Genomic DNA, 23,484 nt, shown 5'->3' on the forward strand with positions numbered 1-23,484 from the left:
ACATTGTATTTTATTGCACACATGCTGTCTAATGAAGATAGCACTTACTTTGTATTTTATTACGCATGCTATCTACTGAAGATAGCACTTACATTGTATTTTATTGCACACATGCTGTCTAATGAAGATAGCACTTACTTTGTATTTTATTACGCATGCTATCTACTGAAGATAGCACTTATTATATTACAGTCATATATGCTATCTACTGAAGATAACGCGTAGATTGTATTTTATTACCTATGCTAGCACTTACATTGTATTTTATTACATACATGATATCTACTGAAGATAGCACTTACAAATTACATTTTATTACACAAATGATATCTGCTGAGGATAGCACTTAAGTTAGGTGAGTTAACTTAGGTGAATTCCCAAATTCACGAACATTATGCGTCAATAAAATTGCGACCCCAACACTATTTTGGCAACAAGATTTTATGACTCCCCACCACCGATACATCTTACCCTCCAAACAGGCTAAAATAGTATTGAAATCAGTCTTTTTGAATAAAGTAAACACATTATCTATGGTCAGCTTGTGACTCACTACATTTTGGTCATCAAAGATTTTATGAGCCCCCCCTATTTTTCTTTACACAAAATTATGATCCCCCGTATATTTGGGACCACTCTTCCGAAGAAAATGATAGCCCCTTATATTACATACAGTGAGCCAAAAAATTAAGGTACCAGTTGTGATCACCCCTGTATATCCTAAATGAAGAAAAATGTGTCAAAATTAAAACAAGCAGCTAATACCTGTACTCTTTAGCTCTGATTTAAGACCTTATTTGTTGAAAATGGTTGAGAATGAAAGAAACGGTGATCTAAAACCTAATGAAGAAGCGAAATCAAAATGTGCTAATCAATGGAAGTGCGGCGCTAGTTCTCTTGTTCGTGAACGCGTGCAAATCAATGAGGCACGCAATGGAGCAAACTGCAACTTTTAAATTGGCATCTTCCTTGGGTTTTTGGATCGGCGTGTCTTTATTTCTTGAACAATTTCAACAAATGAGGTCTTAAATTCGAGCTAAAAGATGCAGGTATTGGCTGCTGGTTCCAATTATGACATATCTGTCTTTGTTTAAGACATACAGGGGTGAACATAACTGGTACCTTAATTTTTGGCTTACTCTATATGCTATCTACTGAAGATAGCACTTAGATTGCATTTTATTACACACATGCTATCTACTAAAGATCACATGGATCATATCCGAATAGTCAAAATATGGCCATAATGCTAACCATAATTATAACCCTAACCTAAAATAAAAACCATATCTTCATAATTTGAAAAAAAAAACCCCTAACCTATTAGTAGGGATGACCAATGAACCATCAACTTGATTAGAACACTCTCATCGACATGCAGGGAGCTCAACTGTGCACTGCTTGCACAGACATTTCTAAATTGAGCTCATTCTTTTATTTTTCATAATTTTTCTGTAAAAATTGGAGATGTTAATGCCAATATTATGTTTTGTAACTATCCTGCAAATTACAGCAACATAACTTATTTGGTTTTTCTGTAAGTGTGAGTCAAAATTGGTCCATCGCCACAGTGCGCTTAATTGCCAGTGGCCAAGTGCAGCACTGCTCAGAATGGCAGAAAATATTCAGATGAATAAGATCAGGTAAAAACCTTGACCTATTGAGCTGTAATTTGGCAGAGTTGTCGTTAGTACCTCTATCATACCCTCTGTAAAAAAGTTAAAAAAATGGACAAGTAGATCTCGAGTTAAAAATTAAATCACCAGCTTCCCTTTGGTATTTCCATACACCTTTCGAATCATGTTAAATATACACCTTTCTGAACATAAATGTGAAGTTTCGTGCTCATTTGTTGTATTTTTCACCTGATCTCAACCCTAAACATTTTCTTATATTTATACCATCTGCACTGACTTGTTGCTATACACGCACAGGAGCTGTACTTTTAAAATACGCGCCTAATCAATAATGAGTCTTTCACTCCATTGTTAAAGTACTGTGCTCCCTGTAGCATATGGAGTGACCAGGTCCTAGAGTGTGATGGTTTTGTAGCAGATGACAGTATTCATTCAAGCCTATCAAGGTCAGTTATTAGCCACTTGCTGAATGGCTGTGCATTATCAGCTATCAAAGAGATACCTTATGCTGCTGCCAATCACAATAGAGAAACATTTTGTTAAAACCCCAGAAGTGATATCAGGACAAAGCTGTGCATGTTGGTACTTGATTGTTTGGATTCCTATGTTGAAAATCCCTTGTAGTACATTACTGAAACTGAAACTGATTAGTATTTTTCTTATGTGTAGTGTATATTGTTGTGGAAAAAAAGTTCACCTGGATTTTGTGCCACTTCGGCCATTATGGATGATTTTTGGCAAATGTTTTCTAAACACATGATTTCAGTGCCTCGGTTTGAAGAAATACTTAATGCTATTGACTAGTAAAGTGCCATTTCATAAGAAACCCTTTGATACTTTCACAATATGCTTGTTTCATGTTTGCATATATATTAAAATAAAGAAATATAAAAAGGTAAATATATGCTTATACCAATTTTGCTCACATTGCTATTTTTAGACTTTGTCAATTTATTTCGTTCCAATGACCGGTCAGAATGGGAAACTTTGAAAATTAATAATTCGAAAGGTTTTTGACCGATTTTGACCATTTAACCACCAAAATACTTCTGTAGATGAGTTCATTCCAGAAAACAATCTTTTGTAGCAATAGGGGCAACATGAAATTATGATGGTCATCCCTACAATTAGGCCCATTTGGGAATCTATTCATTTTGATCCTCCATGACAGGCAACATTCACATCTCAGACTACATAAGGCCCCGTATCCATAGGCTGTTCCCTTGTGGCGTGTGCCCTTGTTCCGTGTTCACTTGTTCCCGGTGACCTGCCACACAGACAACGAACCTTTGTTTTGCTTAGTGGCCGTATCCATAAGTTGAGGGATTTTTGTTCTTCAAAAATGTAAATTGTTGATGACATTGTGTAATAAAATGTAAATCATTTTTTGACAGATGTCTTTATTCGAAGTTTTTAATAATACACTTACTGCCACTTACCTATCAGTTTTAATTGGCTATTCCGTTTAAAATCCACACTACCCCTGTGGAAGATTTAGTTTAAGTCTTCCACAGAAGGAGTATGAGTTTTGAACGCAATAGACAATTAGGTAACATCCATTTGAAATACGCACTCCAGTTGTGGAAGATGTATAGGTAAAGCCATATTACAGGGGAGTATGTGTTACATTTACATAAGCCTTCTGTTGAAGATATTTCCAAAATCTTCCACAGGGGTAGTGTGGATTTCAACTGGAATAGCCCAAAATACATAATTTGGGATTAATGGCTCATCTATAAGGCATTATAGTAGAATTAGAATCAAATGCAATTATTTACCATTCTCAGCCGAAACCTTCCACATTTGATGATGCGTAGTATGTGTAAAAGGAACTAATCAGGCCCTACCTCTATCATGTCTATAATATGCATTACATTGATCACATAAGGCGTGTTAAGAACTCTAATAATGCGCAATAATGGTGTCATATGTAAATGCATATGATGCACTGTCTTAGCCTTTTATATGTTTCTTTCCGAACCCTTAAGGCAATATTTTTCCACATAGCAACCTCATCATTAACAAACTTCTTTACACAAGACAACGTCAATGATTCAAAAAATGATGTTACATGAAACATTTTTATTCCTCCTATATCATAGTCCGAAATGATTGTTCTGCGTTTTACCATTTCAGCTCTATTCCAAACACATTTTATGAACATGGTGTTGATTTTTGTTACCACTTTGTAATAGAACTCAATTTTTTTATATTTTTTTCATCCGAGTTACAATTGACTTTTACAAGAGGAACGTTTGGACTAAAGGTCATACCAAGGATTTTCAGTAATGGTATTTTCTGGAGAAAGCTTCCAATTAAAACTACCAACTTTAATATCGTTGTTTTTGAGAGAACCAATTCAGATAGCATCACATGAACATTTATTGTAATTCAAAAAGAGACTTGATAAAAGCGCAAACTTATCTAGAATGACTAGAGTATTTTGGAGTGCTTCAACAGAATTGACAAAAATGGTGGTGTCATCAGCAAAAGCTGAAATTCTAACTTCATTGCGGTTATAGTATTTCAATGCGATGCCTTTAATAAGATTAGATTGACGTATTCTGCATGATAACAGTTCCACAACTTATGAGAACATTAAATGCCAACATTAATTAATGAACAATGGGCTATTCAGAAAATAAGTGCACACCCCTATAGAGGAGTAAATTTTTAATCAAAGAAATGTCTGGATTTCCAAGGCTGCTTTCTGAAAACAACTGGAATTCCAGTTGTCAATGTCGCTTGAAAAAGCTTGGAAATTGAATGAAGGAAAAATCACGGAAATGTCTAAAATGAGCTCTCAAATTCAGGATTTCTTACTTTGAACTAGTTTTCTGCTGGATTTTTCGCCTTTGGACACTTAAAAGTCTGGATTTCCAACAATCACGACTGGACAAAAGTCTGGATATCCGAACTCCTCTATAGGGGGTGTGCATCTATTTTCTGGAATAGCCCAATGGAGGAGTTCGACTGCCATGCAAATTAGCTTGTGCCAACCCAAATAAATAAACAACAGTTCAGCATGTGGCAGATAAATGGGTATCAAAATTGGTCTCAAATATTAACGAATTCCCAGAAACATACGGGATATGATGAACCATTGACCTGACACCATGATGGCACTAGAATGTATATACCCACTTCTTGTTTAAATAATATAATGACTAACATTTTGCATCTTCAATGTGCAGTCCATATGCACAAACGAATACTTATTTTACGATATTAAGCTTTTTGTACAGCTCATAGAACATGTCACTAAAGCAGGTCAATTGTGTTGACCTTCTTCTATTGTATTTGCTCATCTGTGTATGAGCCAAAACTCCATCGGTTTCAGGGCGTAGTTCATTGAGCTCACCGGACTGCTATTGCAAGTACTTTCGCTGCTTATGGATCGAGGCGATTGCATTGAAAAAGCTAATAAATAATTGCTAACGGTTACGTAATCAGTCAATAGTGCGGACACTCTTCACTTGCAAACTACCAAAAATTGTTGGAAAACAAACCATGTGAATAGGGTACCCTCTCAAGGATGCCTACTCTCTGTCTGTGACAAAATATTCACTTTACTGGCATGATCGTGTTCTGGAACTCTTCATGGCGATTCCTCATCTTCACAAGTCATAGGCTGCATCGATAATCATCGTTTCAATTTCATGTTGAAGATTAAAAAAATCGGTAAGTTTGTTCTTTGTTTTCACACAGTAACATTGATAAACTAAAATCATTTAGAATAATTTAATGTATTGAATGCATGTTTTCATTAGAATACACTCAAAACGTTAATCACTCAATGGCTTTTGTTATACAAGGCTCATCCTAGCTCGAGATACCCTATCTAAAATACAGGTTAATTTACTTTTACTATACATTATCTTGCTGTATTTCAGCTAGAGATTTTAGACGTGATGAGCTCGTAGCACTCATTTAAGGTTAGGATCTATTTTAAACTGTTGCGATTTGTTAGTTCACAGCATCTTGTGAATGGTAGTGAGCTTTGGCAAAAATTGCATTGATCATTTCATAGCGAGCGTGTAGAAGAATTCAAATAGCACAGATATACTTTTATAGGTCCTGTGGTTCTTGAGTTATGTTGTAAAGATTTCCAATACGAAACGAAACAAGCATTTATGAACAAGATTAATAAGATTTCAGAACATCATACATATCCAAAATGCAGCTTACGTAAATTTGTAGCCTCGTCCCCTCACTTGACTCCAACAAAATTAAGATTTTAACATCTGAAGAAAGCGCATTTTTGCCTCTAAGCCGTAAGTCTATAAGGCTGAGTTCACGGTGCACGTTTTGCTTAAATCGAAGGAATCGTGCGTGTACTGTAATCTGTATACTGTCCTAATTTTAAAACTAAACCATATGTGGGTAAATTTATTTTTTTAAATAGATGCACTTTCTAATTCTGCACATTATGACAGCCATTGAATACAATGTGACCTCACTATCTAATTCTGCACATTATGACAGCCATTGAATACAATGTGACCTCAAGAAGTAAAGTTACAAGCATTTGATTAGACGAATGTTCAATTTTAAAATTGACAAACTGACCTATACACGCCTGATCGAATAGCGTATAGCGAATACCGTATACAATATACTCCTATGTGAACTCAGCCTAATAGGCCAATGTCCTAACTTGTGCATACATTGTTGTTATTTCTTCTACAGTTCAGCAACAATTCCATATAAAGCTGTGACCACAAGACCTACCTCCATGATCACAAACACTACGGGAAGTACAGGCTCCATGACAAGACATTGTAAGCCTGTGCAAAGGATTGTTTATTTAAAAGTTCACAAAACCGGGAGTGGAACTACCGCATCAATTCTAGACCGATATGGATTTGAGCATAATTTGACGTTTGCCGTACCAAACAAAACTGCAATGATTGGTCGACCTCTGTCCAAACATACATACAAGTTTGATTCAATGATTCGTTGCTATGGACAGTTTGATATGCTGACTAGTCACATGGTCTACAACAAAAAGGAAGTGGATGAATTTATACCAAATGCAGTTTACATCGCCAGTTTACGGGAGCCAGTGTCCCATTTTGAGTCACTTTTTTACCAAGTGAAAGTTGCAAAACAATTGGAAATTCCAGCAGGTGTTAAAGATCCGATTAAAGCGTTTTTTAAAAACTTTATTAATTATGATGTCGATAACTTTCGTCCAAACTATCAATTACGCTATCTTGACATAAGCGACAGTGAAATTAAGGACGGTAACTTTGCACGTATATTTAAAAAGTTGGATTCGGACATCCACCTTTTTATTATTATGGAGTATTATCTGGAATCGCTGGTTCTTCTAAAGAATCTTTTGTGCTGGGATTTAGATGATGTTGTCTACGTACCGCAACATGTTAGGATAAACTCTAGCCAACAAGTAGAAATCTCTGAATCTATTAGGAGTAAAATTGAAAATTACAACTCTGCTGATATGAAGCTTTATGATTATTATAATAGAACGCTATGGTCAAGAATTGAAGCCACCGATCAAGATGTGTTTTGGCGGGACGTAAGAGAAATACGAAAAAGGGTAGCAGCAATGCAGAAAACGTGTGTTAGTAATACAAGAGTGTATAGGAGCAAATGGATTGAAAACATTCTCCCCGCTGATAAACATTATTGTGATAATTATTTGCGGCTTGTTGGGCCCGATGGAAATATCAAATTGAAGAAAGAAAGAATTGACAAACTTGTTAAAAAGTGTAAAAAATAAATGAACGCGGACAGTCTTAAGAGAGTCAAACCAACTTGTGATCCTTTTTTTTATTTGCTTCAAATTTCTAATACTGTTTTTGCAGTGTACGATTGTTCCAAAACGTTTTATCGGATGCAAATTTTGGATATACTGAAAATAATACATTTCATATTATTAAACACATGATATCTACTGAAGATAGCACTTACATTGTATTTTATTACTCGTGCTATTTATTGAAGATAATACTTAGATTGTATATTATTACACATGCTATGTACTGAAAATCACTAAGATAATATAACATATATACTGTCAATTGAAGATAGTACTTACATTTAATTTTATTACTCATGCTATTTATTGAAGATAATATTTAGATTGTATATCATTACACATGCTATGTACTGAAAATCACTAAGATAATATAACATACTGTCTATTGAAGATAGTACTTTGATTATATTTTATTACAAAGAATATTAGGCCCAATATTTTTCATGTTTTATAACAATTTGAACTTAGTTGTTTTCGGACAAAGATTTATTATGATATTTGATGCAAAGACTTTAATGCAAAGTGCAAAGTGCTTCTGCCAAAAGGAAATTCTCCTCCAGAGGTGTTCTGTCCTTTAACCTTCTGCCTACCACAGCCAAAAATCCATTGCCAGCTAGAGTCGGTTATTTTAAATACTAGCGGTCACCCGTCTTTCGCGGTTCGTAAATAAATGCAATTTTACAAAATGCATTCACCACCCTCCGAGTGTTTATTGCGAACAATTTTACCAACTCCCAAATTTATTACCGATTGATCAGTCGTTTCATTTAATTCATTTTAATCAACTTCTTCTTGCCCCCCCCCCGTGTTGTCCCATATCCTCCCCCTTCTTTCCACTGTTCCCCCTTTAGCTCACATCCCTCTTCTCCGCTCTGCCTCTTATCTGCCCTAGTATAGGCCTATCATGGTTTTAGTACTTCTTCCTAGTCAACTGGTAAAAAATTGGTGAATGTGAAACATAAAGTGTACAATTTTTAAGTCAGTATAAGTAGGTCCAATGCTCAAAAAAAATTATAACAATTATTAATTTGTATTTTTGCCATGTTCGCAAAGTTGGTCACCCATGCTTCACGGATTGTTAAATAACATCGCCAACCCATGGCATGCACCCATGCACTCTCCTCACTCATTTTGATTTCTCCCCAAAAATTAATCCAGAGAATAGAATTTGTACACTTTGTAATTTAAATAAGGTGGAGGATGAATTTCATTTTGTAATGATATGTCCTTTCTATACCAACCCTCGCCAAGATTTATTATATAGGCCTACAATACATGAAATGTAGGCTATATAAACTCATCCCAAAAAGAAAGTATCCAGTTTGATTTTATTCCATAAGTCACAGATGTGGCCATAAATCAAAACCTACTAAAAGTATGTTACAGATAAATTTATTCCGCACAGTTTGATACCTCATGTGTTCAAATCAACGCAGAATTGATGACACAGTGACCATTTGAATGCAATCACCTCCATTTAAAAAGTTGCAGTAATTCCTATTGATTTGGTCCTGCTACTCAATTATGGGCAGCGATAGATCAAGGGCGCATCAGACGTCTCACTGAGAGCATGCTCCGCAGCTGTCTGGCAGTCATTGATGCAGCAGGAGAAGATGTAAAGAGTGAAGGGCAAAACATTAAGGAAGGAGTAAAAGAGTATCTGTATTCAATAAAACACATGAAGTGAAGTCAAACAGTCTTCATTCGTCTCTGTTATTGGGTACCTTTATGACTAATCTTGAGAAGCAGGAAAACCACACCAATAGGAATTACTGCAACTTTTAAAATTGAGGTCGTTGCGTTTAAAAGGTCGCTGTGTAATCAATTCCGCATCGATTTGGACAAATGAGGTATCAAACTGTGTGGAATAAATTTATCTGTAACATACTTTTGGTAGGTTTTGATTTAAGACCCCATCTTCGACTTATGAGCCAAAATCAAACTGGATACTTTCTTTTTGGGATGAGTTTAGATGGTATGGCAGACACTGACATTTTCAAACTTATAATGAGTGCAAGTGATTTTGACAGTATTACTTCAATATTCAAATTCGTCAAGTCAGCTTTTGATTCACGTACGAACAGGGACTTATAGATAATAGGCCTAACTAAGTTCCCCTTTGGGCTTACAACAGCGACCCCCTGTTATATTTTCATTCCAGGGCTCAATGCACCGTGGACCTGAGCGTCACTATTAATATTGTCTACTAGATTTCGCGGTTCTCGGGTTGGGTGGTTCTTGTGACTATCTCTGATTACCCAACACCCGTTACCCATAATATGGCCATATAGGCCTACTTGCCCCGACCTTTTAAACTACTAGCCTGAGTCCCTTGGCCCCGACCTCGAAACAATTCAAAATGGCGGAATAAAATGGCCGTTTCTCGTTCGGGGCCTGAGAACGAAACATGCAAAAAAGTGTCGAGAAATTTCTTTTGTATTTTATTGTTTTCACGACGGAATTCCGGCGTGCATGCGCAGTAGCTCAATAGAAACTAGCTCAAACTCATCAGCAGTATTATCGTTGACGCCTGTGTAATACTTGTTGTATGGCCAGTAAGGGCTTGTGAAAGAGATGATACGTGATTAATTATTCATGAAATTGATTTTTTTTGTGAAATCAGAGCAGAGAGATGCCATCAGCTTGTCTGTGTAAAAGTGAATAGAAAAAACAACAAAATATGTTTAATTTCAAACCTGATTGTCAATGCTGAAACTTTGGCTGGAGAAGTTGAAGGTGACGTTGCTAGTTATCTTTTAGACCGTTTATCTGAAGTCATGGGTTCTTTTAGAGCAAAATAGGAGGCATTTTTGTGCCATGTAAACGGCGATCGGCATTTTCTATAGTTTGCAATTCATGAATTGGATGTGCACTGTCAACAAGCAGCCTGATAAATTCAACTATACGGATTGTACACCTGGCACCGTGATTTAGGGGTTCATTCATATATTTTCATGACTAAACGGTTGTTTATGCCCGAGGGGCCGCTTGCGGCCGGCATAAGCAACCGTTTAGTCATGAAAATATATGAATGAACCCCGTTCATACATACCAGAACATTTTGTGCTTCTTATTTCATCAAAATAATAACAAAAAATGCCAAGTAACATCATTAAAAACCGTAAATTTCCTTCGTTTTCCCTACCCCGTGATCGCACATCCGGGCCACCGGGCATAAACGCTGTTTATGCCCGGCTCTCGACCAATCACGCGCGCCGTTACATAGCATGTATGTATGAATTGTATGTTATTCATTGGTCAGTGCAGGCTATAGTAAGAATTCCAATTGAATGAACGCAGCTTTTAACAGCTGCACTCGGTCCAACCGCGATCGTATATTGCGTATTTCAAACTACAACGCGAACGCACGACCTTAGATACAATGCTATCCAATCACGAGTGCGTTGGCATGGTTGGATTCACTTCCGCGTTACTCACGCACAGGCGCACACGCTGGCGTACATCGTGCAGTGTACGCAAAAATTCGTCACGCTATTGAAAGCTGCGTTCATTCAATTGGAATTCCCACTATAAATCAAACCATGAATAGCATGAACAGTCATGACAGTTATAGTGGGAATTCCAATTGAATGAACGCAGCATTCAATAGCGTGACGAATTTTTGCGTACACTGCGCGATGTACGCCAGCGTGTGCGACTGTGCGTGAGTAACGCGGAAGTGAATCCAACCATGCCAACACACTCGTGATTGGATAGCATTGTATCCAAGGTCGTGCGTTCGCGTTGTAGTTTGAAATACGCAATATACGATCGCGGTTGGATCGAGTGCAGCTGTTAAAAGCTGCGTTCATTCAATTGGAATTCTTACTATAGTTCACCACGTAAACTTGTATGGCTCAAAATTCGGACCGCAGTATCATTTTGTGAATGAGGACATCGTATAAGTTCCTTTAGTGTACTACATGACAGTGGTCAGTGCAGTCACTGCAGTGTGATCGTGATGGTGCTGGCAGAGAGTTGATATTCTTGAGAGTGATCGTGATGGTGCTGGCAGAGAGTTGATATTCTTGAGAGGGCACTCTATTCACGTGGTTTCTTTTCCAACGCTAAAAGATCACGAATTTTGGTGGTTTGCAAATGAAAAGTGTCCGCACTATCGATTGATTACGTAACTGTTATGAATAATTTATTAGGTTTTTCAATGCAATCGCCTCGACCCATTAATACATATTATCTGTATTATCAAAGTAATAATTGGAATAGCAATACGGTGAGTTCACTGAACTACGCCCTAATACTGATGGAGTTTTAATGGCGCTAATCCTCTCCATACACAGATGAACAAATACAATAGATGAAGGTCAACACGTATGACCTCCTATGTGACATGTTATATGTGATGTACAAAAACTTGAATATCATAAAGATCAGTATTCGTTTGTGCATATGAACTGCACGTTTACGTTGCTAAATATTACTCATTATATATTATGACAAATAATGGTATTATGACAATACGGTATATACATTGTATATAAAACGACTAATAGATCCTGCTATCATGGCGTCAGGTCAATGTTCATCATATCCCGTATATTTCTTAAAATTCACTCATATTTGAGACAAATTGCTGTGCCCATTTTATAGGTGCACAGGTAGATCCGTGTTGTTTTTAATTTTCATTTCTTTTTAATGAAAGAATTAAGGTTTTCCACTGCACGGGGGCCACAAGGGTGATACTTATTTTAATGCTATATTTTCAAAACGAATACGTGTTCCCGGTTGGCTCTATAGCGATTTCACAGAAAAGGTATTTCTAGTACAATGCAGCGTCGGACTCTAGCTGAGAGCGTAGCCTAAGTCATTATAGACTCCAATAATGGCTCTCCATACACAAATGAACAAACACAAGGAGGGTAGTCTCCTCCGTGGCCAGCTTGATTTCGATGGAGCGAAACCAAATTGGCTGCGGAGGAGACGGGTAATTTTGCCATGCAAATGAGCTGAGTGTCGTAGCCCTGGTGCTGGTTTACAAATTTAAATTCCCATGCAGATTACGATGTCCCAGTGTTTGTCATGTCTGAATCTGAGTATGCTTGTCACTGCACGACTGTCAATCCCGCTGTGAAAGTTTAGTGCCAACCTGTCAATACATTGTAACTTGCCTCACCGAGAACTGTGCAATTTTTTCAATGAACCCCAAAGTGGATTTCCTCCCTGGTAGCAGGGCCATATCTTTTGAATATAAGGATGACTTGCGTATATTCACCTTATCACCGAATTCAGTTAGTTTGTTAGACTGCTCATTGATGTTATTGTATTCTGACACTTGGCCAAATCATTGGCAGTAGAAAACCTGGGAAGGTGATCTTGTGAGTATTTCCAGACATTCGTGGCTAGGCCTCCGTGCTCTGCCTTGGTTTCTTCATACACGATCTTCTCTTTATTTTCAGACTGTGTCATAATCTCAAACCTCCACTTCCTTTCAGTTATACAAAAGTTTTCAAAATCTTGTGGACTTTTAAAGTCATGATACGATTCATTGAAGAGTTGTGTTGTGGTTTCATTATATGATTTTAAGCGATTGGAATGTGGGTTCGGAATTGTACAAAATGTGGCCGGGGCCATTGAAGGTTTATCAATAGAGTAGACTGAAAATACACAGGTCAAAATTGGCCTGCCCCTTTTTTAATTTCACCAAGTTCTTCTGCTGTAAATAATAGTATTCAGAATTTTCTCTTCAATAAACAGTGTTGGAAATAACCAGTAAAGCGTAGCAACAAGCTGCACCCTGGGTATGTACACAGCCAGAATCTTCAAAATCAACTGGCAACACAGGTATAATGTTAATCACCTTGAGTCCTACTTGTAGCACCCTCGAGTCGCTTGGTGCACATATTAAACCTGTGTTGCCAGTCACAAGAATCTGCCTGTGAATATAGTACTGTGATATTTAATACATGTACAGGCTAGAGTTCTGTGCACCTGTACTATACTTTTACCAGTAACTTAATTTTATTTTTCTGTTTATATTCCATTTGTGATTTTAAAAAGACCAAGAAAAAGAAAACATTTCTTGTACAAACTTATTAAAAAACAAGGGGTACAGTATACAGAACTCTTTCCATGATTATGAATACTCATAAATTTCATTATTTTAAAAGAGAGACAATAAAAGTACAAAGTAAAAATACATGAAGACCGTAGTATTGTTTTTGTTAGGGAGGGGGAACCTGAATTTTTTACCTGATCGATGGGGGAACCTGAATTTTTTCTGAAGCCAACAGGGGGAACATGAAAAAATTTGAGGGAAAAGTTGGAAAATCCTCCATCCCCCCCCCCTGGCGTAAATAGTGACCGCCCCCTTAGGCATTACTATGGCTGGGGCCCTCATGCTGAGTCATGTATCATACCGTACTGTCAGGGGCAGGCATTATACTTGCCGTAGTCTACGCATACACACATTAGTCTAAGACTGGGCCTATTATACACACATGATACATCGTATCGTTATGTATGCATGGTGTTACACTGTAATCTACAGCCGTGGGCCTACTGTTATCCTACTGTTATTAGGACGTAAGTTGCGTAACATTGTGACGTAAGTTGCGTAACACTGTGAGTTGCGTAACATTGTGTGACGTAAGTTGTGTGACGTAACTTACATTACGCAACATAAGTTGCGCGACGCAACATAAGTTGCGCGACGCAACATAAGTTGCGCGACGCAACATAAGTTGCGCGACGCAACATAAGTTGCGCGACGCAACGTCAGTTACGTTGGGTAACTTAACAACGCAATGCAACGTAAGTTACGCAACGTAACTTATGTTGCGTAACGTAAGTTACGTTGCATAAATTAACAACGCAACGTAAGTTACGTTGCATAACGTAAGTTACGTTGCGTAACTTAACAACGCAATGCAACGTAACTTAATTACCCAACATAAGTTGCACAAAGCAACGTAAGTTACGTTGCGTAAATTAACGATGCAACGCAACGTTAGTTACGTCACGTTAGTTGTGTGACGTAAGTTGCGTAACATTGTGACTACAGTACCGTAATACTATACTGACTACCAATCCCGTACCGTAGTCCTAGGCCCACTCCCAACTGCACATTTATACATGACTTACAAACGGTATAATCTAAGGGGGATGTCATTTTATTCGGAAGCGGGGGTCACATAGGGGCCTATATGTCGGTGACCGGAGTAAATTTTTTATGACCCCCTATCGCGGGCTAGTTTTTTACGTCCCCCCCCTTAGGGGCTGTGCAATACTTATGAGTCCCCCGGGGGTAAAATTTCCAAATGGCTCGCCAAAAATCGCTTGCCCCCCCTCTCGACCCGCCAAAAATCTTTGCCCCCCCTTGAACATGCCAAATTTTGGGGATCCCAATTGCTCCCCCCCTTTTGGCTTGGCAAAACTGTCTCGCTCCCCCCCCCCCCAATTTTACCCTCCTCCATCCCATGGCTCATAATTATTGCACAGCCCCTAACTCGAGTCAAAAAGTTAAATGCATATTTTACAAGTCAAAGAGCATGGGGACTGAGACGAGTGACAACTCAAAAATGCATGGAAAACGGGCTGGAAAATGATGTGTGAAATTAGAATGAATAAATATTCAGGCAGTACAATTTTTTTATTTATAATTTCATGTAATGTCATGATTGTAGTAAACAATGCAAATATTTCATTCATAATAATGTATTACATCCTTAAAAGGAGATGCTGTGACCACGTGATAAGAACTAATTAATTATTCATGAGGGCGTGCGCTCGACACTTTTCGAACGCAATCGTTACCAGTACTTGTTTGTCTGGGCCAGTCCTCACCTGCAAGCACAACCCGATGACCGTGCGTAAGCAGTTGAAGGACTAGTATAGTGGATCAAGCCTATTAAGGTTACACGAAGAAATGTATAAAAAACGTATAAAAGACGTATAAAGTTGTTGTCTAAAACCGCGTTTTCTCAGCAATCAAATATCGTAGTGAGTCAAATGTTGGTGCATGGATGTATCTTAACATTATTTTTGTGTGTTTATACAAATTTTTAGAATCCGTTTGAAAATCCTTGGTTTAAATCATTTTTACGCACCATGTTCACAAGATCAAAAACACGTTCCATGCAGTTTTTTTCAAATATTCGCTCCGTATAAAACTACAAATCGACCAAAGAAATAATGTTGCCATGGGGAAGAACCAAAAACAGTACCGATTAAATTTTATTAGCCCGTTTTTGGGAACAATTTTCGAGAATCTTGTACCACAAAACACTGTTATGTTACATTATCGATATCTGGATTGTGGAACATTAATTTTGTTTTCTAACTGCCTACATTATTTCTCAAAAGTATGTCGATTCCTTTACCATTTGAATTTCACTCCAAATTTAAGCTACTTTTGCAAAAATCGAGGTTTTTCGCCATCGATACCTCCGACATTTACAGCGGTGATGAGATTGTTTATCATAAGAGCCTGGTATGCAGGACTATGCACTATTCCATAATCGTCAGTTTGAGATCAATCAATTTCACAGATCACTCAGTAGCTCTATCGGTTAGCGCGCTGGACTTACGTTCGACTATATCTTAATACTAATTATGACGTGTCTGTCCTCTGTCCGCGCGCTATCGCGTGCGCGTGGCTCGCTAACGCGTGCTCGCGGTGCGTATAACGCGAGCGCGCGGTGCGTATCGCGTGTTCGCGGTGGGTTCTCGCGTAGTGCTGCACAATACCAGCACAATTTATTTGTCGACACCCCCTGGGGAAATGGTCTAGCGACGGCCCTGCGTAAACCTCTCGTTAAATGCCCCCTTACTGACAGCAAAGGCTTTTGAAATCCTTACGCTGCATAAAATAATGGGAACAAATGGTTATTCTGAAGGACCATTGGGCCGGCCGTATCGTTGGCCATGCCTATCAGTATTCGAGTGGGCCCGGTCGAGTGGGATTTTTCTTGGTCGACCGGGCTAAATCCGCACGATCGAGCGTCTTAACCAATCACGAAATGAGCCCACTCGGTCGTATGTTTTCCATTCGGTCAAGATTATCGACTCGTTGAATTTCCATGCGACCGGACTTTTGACCCGCCTACCGTGAGAACGTGGAGATTGTGAAAGAGTCACGTGGAAAGAGCATGATAATGCTGTTGGCTATCTGGTATAACCGTTAGTATCCACGCCATAACTGTTCTGGGAAATGTTTGCACGGGTTGGCTTACGCTGCATAAAATAATGGGAACAAATGTTTATTTACCCACAACATCATACTAGTTACATTGTTTTTCGTACATTACATTTCAGATTTCTGTGCCTTGAGGAATGAATTTCACCGTGTCCCGTGAGTATTGAATGTATATTATTTTTGACGATCAGTAACGGAGCTAAAGAGCGCTAGGGCCTATGTAGTCCGCCCTATAGTAGTCTTTCTAGACGGACTATCGTAGATAGGGTCCGTCTAGACGGACTACCCTGTAGCTGTTGGAAACACCGTGTCCTGATTGAAAACCCCTCAACGAAAGCGAGAGTGTTCAGTATGTTGATAAAATAAATGATTTGACAATAATGATGATAAAAATTCAGATTTTTTAAAATTAAGCTTTTCCAACGTAACAAAATGTAAAAAAGTAGGCAACTTTTTTGACTAATTTTTGTTTTCACTTTTTCGAACTGGTCGGTTTATTGTTCGGATGCAAACAACTTGAAACCACAACTTACGTAAATTTGTAGCCTCATCCCCGCACTTGACTCCAACAAAATTAAGATTTTAACATCTGAAGAAAGCTATACACCATATATCATAAGTTTAGGCCTGAAATATATTGCCTCTAAGCCGTAAGTCTATAAGGCTGAGTTCACGGTGAACGTTTTGCAAGGCACGCGTATAGCTTAAATCGAGGGAATCGTGCGCGTTCGATTTTAGTGCAGCGTAAAAGGAAGGAAGGTTTTATTTCAAACTCTAATGGTGACCCGCAGGTCAAATTGTTAGAATTGTACATTAAACACAACTAAACAGACACAATGCAATTTGCAGGCAGCAGCTTAATCAGCGCCAATATTGCAACATTGAAACAAACAACTATACAAACATCCAATCCAACCCAACCCCACCCCCAGTAGGCAATGAGGATAAAGTGCCTTGCCCAAGGACACAACACGTTGGCACGAGCGGGGCTCGAACTCACAACCTATGTATTATGAGTCGGGCGCCTTATCCACTCGGCCTCCACACTGTCCTAATTTTAAAACTAAACCATATGTGGGTATGCCCTAAATATATATTTTTAATAGATTCACTATCTAATTCTGCACATTATGACATCCGTTGAATGCAATGTGACCTCAAGAAGTAAAGTTACAAGCATTTGATTAAAGCGCAGTGATTTATAGTGCGCTACGCACAGGCACAACGCCTATACGTTGATCCACAAGCCTCAGCACACTTTACAGGTTGTCGCTGACCACTGTGGCCCCACATCATTCCATAAACCATTTAACAACAATTCAGGGACTTTGCTGCTTCAAGAGCGCACACCCTAGACATTTCACAAATAACCTTCGCAACCAGGATCAGCTCCCCGAGTTTCGTACGGGTTACAACAAGACAATTAGCAGTAAGTTCCTTGTCCAGGGAATTTCAAGCTAACTCAATTTTTCCACGAGAGCGTACTAGGCACCACCAGGGTTCGAACCCGCAACCTCTCGCACCATAGTCGAACGCCTTATCGATTGAGCTAACTTGACTGCGATTAGACGAATGTTCAGTTTTAAAATTGACAAACTGACACCTGATCGAATAGCGTACAGCGTATACCGTATACAGAATACTCCTAAGTGAACTCAGCCTAATAGGCCAATGTCCTAACTTGTGCATACATTTTGTCATTTCTTCTACAGTTATTCAGCAACAATTCCACATAAAGCTGTAACTACAAGACCTACCTCCATGATCACAAACACTACGGGAAGTACAGGCTCCATGACAAGACATTGTAAGCCTGTGCAAAGGATTGTTTATTTAAAAGTTCACAAAACCGGGAGTGGAACTACCGCATCAATTCTAGACCGATATGGATTTGAGCATAATTTGACGTTTGCCGTACCAAAGAAAACTGCAATCATTGGTCGACCTCTGTCCAATTATACATACAAGTTTGATTCAATGATTCGTTGCTATGGACAGTTTGATATGCTGACAAATCACATGGGCTACAACAAAAAGGATGTTGATAAATTTATACCAAATGCAGTTTACATCGCCAGTTTACGTGAACCAGTCTCCCATTTTAAGTCACTTTTTTACCAAGTGAAAGTTGCAAAACAATTGCACATTCCAGCAGGTGTTAAAGATCCGATTAAAGCGTGTTTTAAAAACTTTATTAATTATGATGTCGATAATTTTCGTCCAAACTATCAATTACACTATCTTGACATAAGCGACAGAGAAATTAAGAAAGGTAACTTTGCACGTTTATTTAAAAAGTTGGATTCGGACATCCACCTTTTTATTATTATGGAGTATTATCTGGAATCGTTGGTTCTTCTAAAGAATCTTTTGTGCTGGGATATAGATGATGTTGTCTACGTACCGCAACATGTTAGGATAAACTCTAGCAAACAAGTAGAAATCTCTGAATCTATTAGGAGTAAAATTGAAAATTACAACTCTGCTGATATGAAGCTTTATGATTATTACAATAGAACGCTATGGTCAAGAATTCAAGCCACCGATCAAGATGTGTTTTGGCGGGACGTTAGAGAGTTACGACAAAGGGTATCAGCAATGCAGGAAATGTGTGTTAATAATACCAGAGTGTATAGGGACAAATGGATTGGAAACATTGCCCTCGCTGATAAACATTATTGTGATAATTATGTGCGGCATGTTGGGTCCGGTGGAAATATCAAATTGAAGAAAGAAAGAATTGACAAACTTGTCAAAATGTGTAAAAAATAGATGAACGCGGACAGTCTTAAGAGAGTCATAATGCGATCTATAAGAAAGGCAATTGCAACTCTTTTTTTATTTGCAACAAATTCTGATAATAAAAACATCATAAAAAGTAACTACCCCTTTATGAATTACCATTGTTCCGAACGGAATATCGGATGCCAAATTTGGGATATACTGAAAATAATACATTTCATTTTATTAAACACATGATATCTACTGAAGATAGCACCTACATTGTATTCTTTCTTACATACATGCTATGTACTGAAAATCACTAAGATAATATAACATACTGCTGGCTACTAAAGATAGCACTGATTGTATTTTATTACACATGCTATCTACTGAAGATAACTTACACATGACATCTTCTGAAGATAGCAATTAGATTATATTTTATTACACATGCTATGAAGATAACACTTACATTTCATTTTATTGCACACATAATATCTACTGAAGATCATTACTTAGATTATATTTCATATATGCTATCTACTGAAGATGTCACTTACATTGCATTTTATTGCACACATAATATCTACTGAAGATAGCACTTATTATATTACATAAATGCTATCTACTGAAGATAACGCGTAGATTGTATTTTATTACATATGCTATCTACTGAAGATAGCACTTACATTGTATTTACTGAAGATAGCACTTACATTGTATTTTATTACATACATGATATCTACTGAAGATAGCACTTACAAATTACATTTTATTACACAAATGATATCTGCTGAGGATAGCACTTAAAGTTAGGTGAGTTCACTTAGGTGAATTCCCAAATTCACGAACATTAGGCGTCAATAAAATTGCGACCCCACACTATTTTGGCAACAAGATTTTATGACTCCCCACCACCGATACATCTTACCCTCCAAACAGGCTAAAATAGGATTGAAATCAGTCTTTTTGAATAAAGTAAACACACTATCTATGGTCAGCTTGTGACTCACTACATTTTGGTCATCAAAGATTTTATGAGCCCCCCCCATTTTTTCATTACACAAAATTATGATCCCCCGTATATTTGGGACCACTCTTCCGAAGAAAATGATAGCCCCTTATATAACATACAGTAAGCCAAAAAATTAAGGTACCAGTTGTGATCACCCCTGTATATCCTAAATGAAGAAAAATGTGTCAAAATTAAAACAAGCAGCTAATACCTGTACTCTTTAGCTCTGATTTAAGACCTTATTTGTTGAAAATTGTTGAGAATTAAAGAAACGGTGATCTAAAACCTAATGAAGAAGCGAAATCAAAATGTGCTAATCAATGGAAGTGCGGCGCTAGTTCTCTTGTTCGTGAACGCGTGCAAATCAATGAGGCACGCAATGGAGCAAACTGCAACTTTTAAATTGGCATCGTCCTTGGGTTTTTGGATCGGCGTGTCTTTATTTCTTGAACAATTTCAACAAATGAGGTCTTAAATTCGAGCTAAAAGATGCAGGTATTGGCTGCTGGTTCCAATTATGACATATCTGTCTTTGTTTAAGACATACAAGGGGTGAACATAACTGGTACCTTAATTTTTTGGCTTACTCTATATGCTATCTACTGAAGATAGCACTTGGATTGCATTTTATTACACACATGCTATCTACTAAAGATCACGTGGATCATATCCGAATAGTCAAAATATGGCCATAATGCTAACCATAATTATAACCCTAACCTAAAATAAAAACCGTATCTTCATAATTTGAAAAAAACCCTAACCTATTAGTAGGGATGACCAATGAACCATCAACTTGATTAGAACACTCTCATAGACATGCAGGGAGCTCAACTGTGCACTGCTTGCACAGACATTTCTAAATTGAGCTCATTGTTTTATTTTTCAGCCATAATTTTTCTGTAAAAATTGGAGATGTTAATGCCAATTATGTTTTGTAACTATCCTGCAAATTACAGCAACATAACTTATTTGGTTTTTCTGTAAGTGTGAGTCAAAATTGGTCCATCGCCACAGTGGGCTTAATTGCCAGTGGCCAAGTGCAGCACTGCTCAGAATGGCACAAAATATTCAGATGAATACGATCAGGTGAAAACCTTGACCTATTGAGCTGTAATTTGGCAGAGTTGTCGTTATTACCTCTATCATACCCTCTGTAAAAAGGTTAAAAAAATGGACAAGTAGATCTCGAGTTAAAAATTAAATCACCAGCTTCCCTTTGGAATTTCCATACACCTTTCGAATCATGTTAAATAGACACCTTGATCTCAACCCTAAACATTTTCTTATATTTATACCATCTGCACTGACTTGCTGCTATACACGCACAGGAGCTGTACTTTTAAAATACGCGCCTAATCAATAATGAGTCTTTCACTCCATTGTTAAAGTACTGTGCTCCCTGTAGCATATGGAGTGACCAGGTCCTAGAGTGTGATGGTTTTGTAGCAGATGACAGTATTCATTCAAGCCTATCAAGGTCAGTTATTAGCCACTTGCTGAATGGCTGGGCATTATCAGCTATCAAAGATATACCTTATGCTGCTGCCAATCACAATAGAGGTTAAACATTTTGTTAAAACCCCAGAAGTGATATCAGGACAAAGCTGTGCATGTTGGTACTTGATTGTTTGGATTCCTATGTTGAAAATCCCTTGTAGTACATTAGTATTTTTCTTATGTGTACATGTAGTGTATATTGTTGTGGAAAAAAAGTTCACCTGGATTTTGTGCCACTTCGGCCATTATGGATGATTTTTGGCAAATGTTTTCTAAACGCATGATTTCAGTGCCTCGGTTTGAAGAAATACTTCATGCTATTGACTAGTAAAGTGCCATTTCATAAGAAACCCTTTGATACTTTCACAATATGCTTGTTTCATGTTTGCATATATATTAAAAATAAAGAAATATAAAAAGGTAAATATATGCTTATACCAATTTTGCTCACATTGCTATTTTTAGACTTTGTCTCGCTTTATTTCGTTCCAATGACTGGTCAGAATGGGAAACTTTGAAAATTAATAATTCGAAAAGTTTTTGACCGATTTTGACCATTTAACCACCAAAATACTTCTGTAGATGAGTTCATTCCAAAACATTTGGGAAACTATTCATTTTGATCCTCCATGACAGGCAACATTCACATCTCAGACTACATAAGGCCCCGTATCCATAGGCTGTTCCCTTGTGGCGTGTGCCCTTGTTCCGTGTTCACTTGTTCCCATGTGACCTGCCACACAGACAACGAACCTTTGTTTTGCTTAGTGGCCGTATCCATAGGTTGTCTGTGTGGCAGGTCACATGGGAACAAGTGAACACGGAACAAGGGCACACGCCACATGGGAACAGCCTATGGATACGAGGCCTAATGAGACAAAATGTTAGCAGCTACGTTTTCAATTTTGTTTAAAAGCCACACAGATAACATACTAGTATTATAACAAATGGGATATATTTTGCAACATGCAAGTTGTGACCACTTTTGGTCCATTAAAAAAATCAACATAATCAATCTTGTATTTAGATCCATAATGTCAAGAATTTCTTGAAAGCGTAACTTAAAAGCATATATTAAGGGGTAAGGGGACATACAAATCACCAAAACACAGGTCTTACTGATGAAAATGAATTCATTTTGGTAACAATATGTAGCTAATTGATAGTTCTAACTTTCTAGTATTATTTTAAAAGCAATTAAGCCATTAGTTGTCAGGTAGATAGACATAAAATATACGAAAATGTTAATATTCCATGTCTAACAGCGTAAAATATGACAATATTAAGGGATAGGGGACATTCAAATCACCAAAACTCAAGTTTTGTGGATGAAAATGGAATTCATTTTGGTATCAATATGTAGCTATTTGATTGTTCTCATTTTCTAGCATTATTTTAAAAGCATTTAAACCTTTAGTTGTCAGGTAGTTAAACATAAAATATGAGAAATATGTTAATATTCCATATCTAACAGCGTAAAATATGACAATATTAAGGGGTAGGGGACATACAAATCACGAAAAAACTCAAGTTTTGCTGATGAAAATGAATTCATTTTGGTATCAATATGTAGCTAATTGGTTGTTCTAACTTTCTAGTAATAATTTTAAAAGCAATTAAACCATTAGTTGTCAGGTAGATAGACATAAAATGTGAAAAAGGGTTAATTTCC

General features: G+C 37.6%; 2 protein-coding genes across 2 annotated transcripts in view; both read left to right on the top strand.

Annotated features, from left to right (window-relative positions):
* The window catches only part of LOC140156651 (galactosylceramide sulfotransferase-like), a 38,133-nt gene extending 18,190 nt beyond the window's left edge, over positions 1-19,943 (top strand). Inside the window, exons 3-4 of the mRNA XM_072179587.1 lie at positions 16,693-16,729; positions 18,286-19,943. Coding sequence (XP_072035688.1) covers positions 16,693-16,729; positions 18,286-19,345 — 1,097 coding nt within the window. The 3' untranslated portion in view covers positions 19,346-19,943. The remainder of the gene's footprint in view (positions 1-16,692; positions 16,730-18,285) is intronic.
* LOC140156652 (galactosylceramide sulfotransferase-like) overlaps positions 4,821-23,484 on the top strand; it is a 28,051-nt gene continuing 9,387 nt past the window's right edge. Inside the window, exon 1 of the mRNA XM_072179589.1 lies at positions 4,821-5,318. The gene's annotated coding sequence lies outside the window, so the exon portion shown is untranslated. The remainder of the gene's footprint in view (positions 5,319-23,484) is intronic.

This window comes from Amphiura filiformis, chromosome 7 (genome assembly GCF_039555335.1).
Source record: "Amphiura filiformis chromosome 7, Afil_fr2py, whole genome shotgun sequence".
Classification (NCBI taxonomy): domain Eukaryota; kingdom Metazoa; phylum Echinodermata; class Ophiuroidea; order Amphilepidida; family Amphiuridae; genus Amphiura; species Amphiura filiformis.